Here is a 5,163-nt window from a genome sequence, read left to right as displayed (position 1 = left end):
GTGCAATGGTTAGCATGCCCGCCTTGCATACACAAGGTCGTGGGTTCGATTCCTGCTTCGACCGAACACCAAAAAGTTTTTCACCGGTGGATTATCCCACCTCAGTAATGGTGGTGACATTTCTGAGGGTTTCAAAACTTCTCTAAGTGGTTTCACTGCAATGTGGAACGCCGTTCGGACTCGGATATAAAAAGGAGGTCCCTTGTCATTGAGCTTAACATGGAATCGGCAGCACTCAGTGATAAGAGAGAAGTTCACCACTATGGTATCACAATGGACTGAATAGTCTAAGTGAGCCTGATACATCGGGCTGCCACCTAACCTAACCTAACCTTGCTTCAGATCTAGAGCCATTAAACATACTTTTTTGTCTCGTTGGGTTAGGTTCTCATCGGATTGTTTTCACTGAATTTTCGCAAATACATACACATGGTTTAAATTTTTAGAAAAACAAATCTTTTAATTTATTTAATTTTATTAAAACATAAATATATATAAATTATTCACTATTATTCTATTATTTCCTCCATATATCACAGGTATCAGTGGGCGTATATTCTGTATTTTTATCACATTGAAATATATGCAAAAATTCTCTTAGATTCATAAGAGTTTCTCGAACACGAATATCATCCATATCATGAGCTGTGGTTGGAGGTAAAGAACCACAGAAAAATTGTGAAAAATTTAGAAAAAATAATTCCTCTTTGGAAAACTCCGTAGATAGCACATCGCTAGTGGAGTTTTTCAGAAATTCTCTTGAATATAAATCCCATATTAATTGCATACCATTTAGATCGGCCATTCTTTCGTTAAGGGATAAAGTGGGTCGAGATTGACTTAGGCATTCTATAGTTTTTAGGTAGCGCGGTTTATGAGATATCTGATATCCCAGAGAGTTAAAATGGCCATTTGCATCAAATGCTAAGCCATAAGAATCAAAGGCATGTGACAACTCATGGGCCATAATCCAACCAATTAGGGAGTAGTGAAAAAGAGGATTCTGTTGGAAATTATAGAAAGGAAGCTGAAGAAAGGCCATGGGAATTAGAAGCAGATTACGGGGATGTATAAAATAAGGAGCAGTACGTAGGGAGCTAATATCATCATAGACATAGTAATCGTGAGGATGTAAACGATTACGCTTAGATTTCCATAGGGCTTTGTGTTGTTGAAGAAAACGAAATTTTAGCAAACGCAAATGATTGGCATAGAAATTCGTTGAAGACAATTCCAGAGGTTCATAGAAATTATTTAAATGGGGTAGTCTCGAGGGGAGATTACCAATTTGTAATTTAATCGCTGATAATTTATCTTCAAGATATTCCAATTCTTTGGCAGTTAGTTTAAATTTATTCTCTTGAATATATAAAGAAAACTGTAACTTTATTTGATCGAGTAGATTTTCCAAGATCTCCTCATCTTCTTTGCGATGCTGATAGAGAAAACGATCATAGAGATAATTCATGGCCAAAGGAAACATTACATTCGTATGTAGTAAACATTGACGATCTGTTATCAAGGGTCGAATATCCATGAGATGTTTGCAGAAACTTAGAATTATATACCAAGTAAGCAGACGTGTATCCTTTTCCCTCAACTCTTCTGAGAGTTTGAGAAAATAATCCAATTTTCCTGAAATTTCCAATATCACTTGTTGACCATCGACTTGCTTTCCTATGAGAAGATCGAAGTATTTTTGCCATGCCAAAGCAGATTCCCTGGCTATGAGTTCCTCTAACCGTAAATATCTTTTATTATTTCTTGATTCTTCATAATGACCATACAATTCAACCATCTGCTTATCCATTGCATAAACATCCTCTGCTATTCTCCATAAATCCTCTGAATCTGCGAAATATTTGTCAAATTGAAATTCTTCTAGAATTTCCCGTATCTTATATTTGCTGGAGAAAATTCTTTTTTTCATTGGAATTTGTATTTCCACCACATAATTCCAAGAATCATTTGAAGCAAAGCCCATAGATTCCAAAAAGAAAATGCTATTGAATCCAAATGATCTTAAATAAGCCAGGGCAGATAACCAATCCATGGGCTGGTGGTCCTCTCTAGACTCTGTCGAATTTTCATATAACTGAGCTATATGGAAATGTTCTCCAAATATTTGATCCATAGGCAATTCATCCAGATATTTGACCATATCCAAATAATATTTGCCACTGGTACGACATGCCTGAAAATATCGCCACACCTTTTGCACCATTGTTTTATGACTTTTCTCCGTGGAAGATGTTTGCAACATCTCCAACAGCATAATTAATTGATCAGCATAATGATTTTGCATAGCTTCCAAAGTATCCACATGATCATAATAGGGAGCTTCTGTCCACGAACCACAAGCATAATCCCAGAAATTCTCACAAGGATTTGTTCCATTATACATATGCTCTTTTATCATTTCAATCACTTGGTTATCCTTATTGGCTAAACACTCTACGGAATCTTCACATCGTATCAAATCAACGCGATCACTTTGATTGAACTTTAGCAAGGTTAAATAGAGAAATGCTACTAGAGACCACCTTGCCCAGCATTTCATTGTCGCAGCCCACAGCTCTCGTATACTTTATATCAATCTCAAAGTTGTTTTGTAACTAAATTTGGTTAAAATGCTAACACTTGGGCTAAGTGAAATCATTGGCATAGAACGACTCTAAAACACCTGAACTGAACCATAAGTGGCCCTCCAACAGAAAACAAGTCCGACATAATTCACTCACACTCACTTGAAAATTTGCAATTCATACTTTTCTTATTTCTTTTATAGAAATTCGGATTAGTACGTTATACGCATAGATTAAGAAGAACTCATTCAGTAGTTGGTTCTAAAAAGCAAGTTCTCTGTTTATGACGTCATTGTATGGCGTTCTTTAGATCAACCATCTGGGCTTTGGCTTAGTTTTCGAATTCCGATGTGGTCTAGTGCTTTCGTTATTCCATTTGTTACACAAGGAATCATATAAAGTATTTTCTCAAATTTTGTTAAAATTTTATTTCTATTGAAAATTGTGTCAAAATTTTATTTCTATGGAAAATTTTGTCAAAATTTTAATTCTATAGAAAATTTTGTTAAAATTTTATTTCTATAGAAAATTTTGTCAAAATTTTATATCTATAGGAAATTTTGTCAAAATTTCATTTCTATAGGAAATTTTATTTCTATATAAAATTTTGTCAAAATTTTATTTCTATAGAAAATTTTGTCAAAATTTTATTTCTATAGAAAATTTTTTCACAATTGTATTTCTATAGAAAATTTTGTCAAAATTTTATTTCTATCAAAAATTTTGTCAAAAAATTTTGCAAAATTTTATCTCTATAGAATATTTTCAAAAAGAAAAAAATTTGTCAAAATTTTATTTATATAGAAAATTTTGTTAAAATGTTAGTTCTATAGAAAACTTTATCAAATTTTATAGAAAAATAGAAAATTTTGTCAAAATTTTATTTACTTAAAAAAAAAAGAAATTGTCAAAATTTTATTTCGATAACAAATTTTATTTCTATAGAAAATTCTGTCAAAATTTTATTTCTGTAGAAAATTTGGTCTACATTTTTTTTTCTATAGAAAACTCTGTCAAAATTTTATTTCTATAGAAAATTTGGTCAAAAACTTTTTTTCTATAGAAAATTTTATCAAAATTTTATTTCTATAGAAAATTTTATCAAAATTGTTTTTTCTGTAAAAAATTTTGCCAAAATTTTATTTTCAAAGAAAATTTTGTCAAAATTTTTGTTCTATAGAAAAATTTGTCAAAATTTTATAGAAAAGTAGAAAATTTTGTCAAAATTTTATTTCTATAAAAAAATTTATTTCTATAAAAAATTTTATTTCAATAGAATTTTTTAAATTTTATTAGAAAATTTTCTCAAAATTTTAGTTCTATCGAAAATTTTCTCAAGATTTTATTTCTATAGAAAATTTTGACAAAGTTTTATATCTATAGAAAATTTTGTGAAAATTTTATTTCTATAGAAAATTTTGTCAAAATTTTATTTCTATAGAAAATTTTGTCAAAATTTTATTTCTATAGAAAATTTTGTCAAAATTTTATTTCTATAGAAAATTTTGTCACAATTTTATTTCTATAGAAAATTTTGTCAAAATGTTATTTCTATAGAAAATTTTGTCAAAATTTTATTTCTATGGAAAATTTTGTCAAAATTTTATTTCTATAGAAAATTTTGTCAAAATTTTATTTCTATAGAAAATTTTGTCAAAATTTTATTTCTATAGAAAATTTTGTCAAAATTTTATTTCTATAGAAAATTTTGTCAAAATTTTATTTCTATAGAAAATTTTGTCAAAATTTTATTTCTATAGAAAATTTTGTCAAAATTTTATTTCTATGGAACATTTTTCAAAAGTTTATTTCGCTGGGAAATTTTGTCAAAATTGTAAATCTATAGAAAATCTTGTAAAAATTTTATTTCTTTTTTTTTTTCAAAATTTAATTAGAAGATTTTCTCAAAATTTTATTTCTATTTAAAATTTACTCAAAATTTTATTTGCATACAAAATTTTGTCAACATTTTATTTCCAAAGAAAATTAGCATTAAATTTTATTTAATGCTATGGAACATTTTTCAAAATTTTGTTTCTATGGGAAATTGTGTTAACATTTTATTTCTATCGAAAATTTTGTCAACATTTTATTTCTATAGAAAATTTTGTCAAAATTTTATTTCTATAGGAAGTTTTGTCAAAATTTTATTTCTATAAAAAATTTTGTCAAAAAATTTTGCAAAATTTTATCTCTATAGAATATTTTGTCAAAAAATTATTTGTATAGAAAATTTTGTCAAAAGTTTATTTCTATAGAAAATTTTGTCAAAATTTTGTTTCTATAGAAAATTTTTACAAAATTTTATTTCTAAATTTTGTTAAAATCTTAATTCTATGCGAAATTTTGTCAAAATTTTATTTCTAGAGAAAATTGTGTCAAAATTTTGTTTCTATAGAAAATTTTGTCAAAGTTTTATATCTATAGAAAATTTTGAGAAAATTTTATTTCTATAGAAAATTTTGTCAAAATTTTAGTTCTATAGAAAACTTTGTCAAAATTTTATTTGCATAAAAAAAATTGTAAAAGTTTTATTTCGATAACAAATATTATTTCTATATTAAATTCTTTCAAAGTT

General features: G+C 27.5%; 1 protein-coding gene across 1 annotated transcript; it reads right to left on the bottom strand.

Annotated features, from left to right (window-relative positions):
- Positions 1-517: 517 nt before the first annotated feature.
- On the bottom strand, positions 518-2,560 carry Nepl10 (Neprilysin-like 10). The gene has a single exon (XM_075311674.1). The coding sequence runs from the start codon at positions 2,558-2,560 to the stop codon at positions 518-520; it is 2,043 nt and encodes a 680-aa protein (XP_075167789.1).
- Between the last annotated feature and the right edge of the window lie 2,603 nt (positions 2,561-5,163).

The sequence above is a fragment of the Haematobia irritans genome, chromosome 5 (genome assembly GCF_050003625.1).
Source record: "Haematobia irritans isolate KBUSLIRL chromosome 5, ASM5000362v1, whole genome shotgun sequence".
In the NCBI taxonomy this organism is placed as follows: Eukaryota; Metazoa; Arthropoda; class Insecta; order Diptera; family Muscidae; genus Haematobia; species Haematobia irritans.
This window is presented reverse-complemented; position numbering and strand designations above follow the sequence as displayed.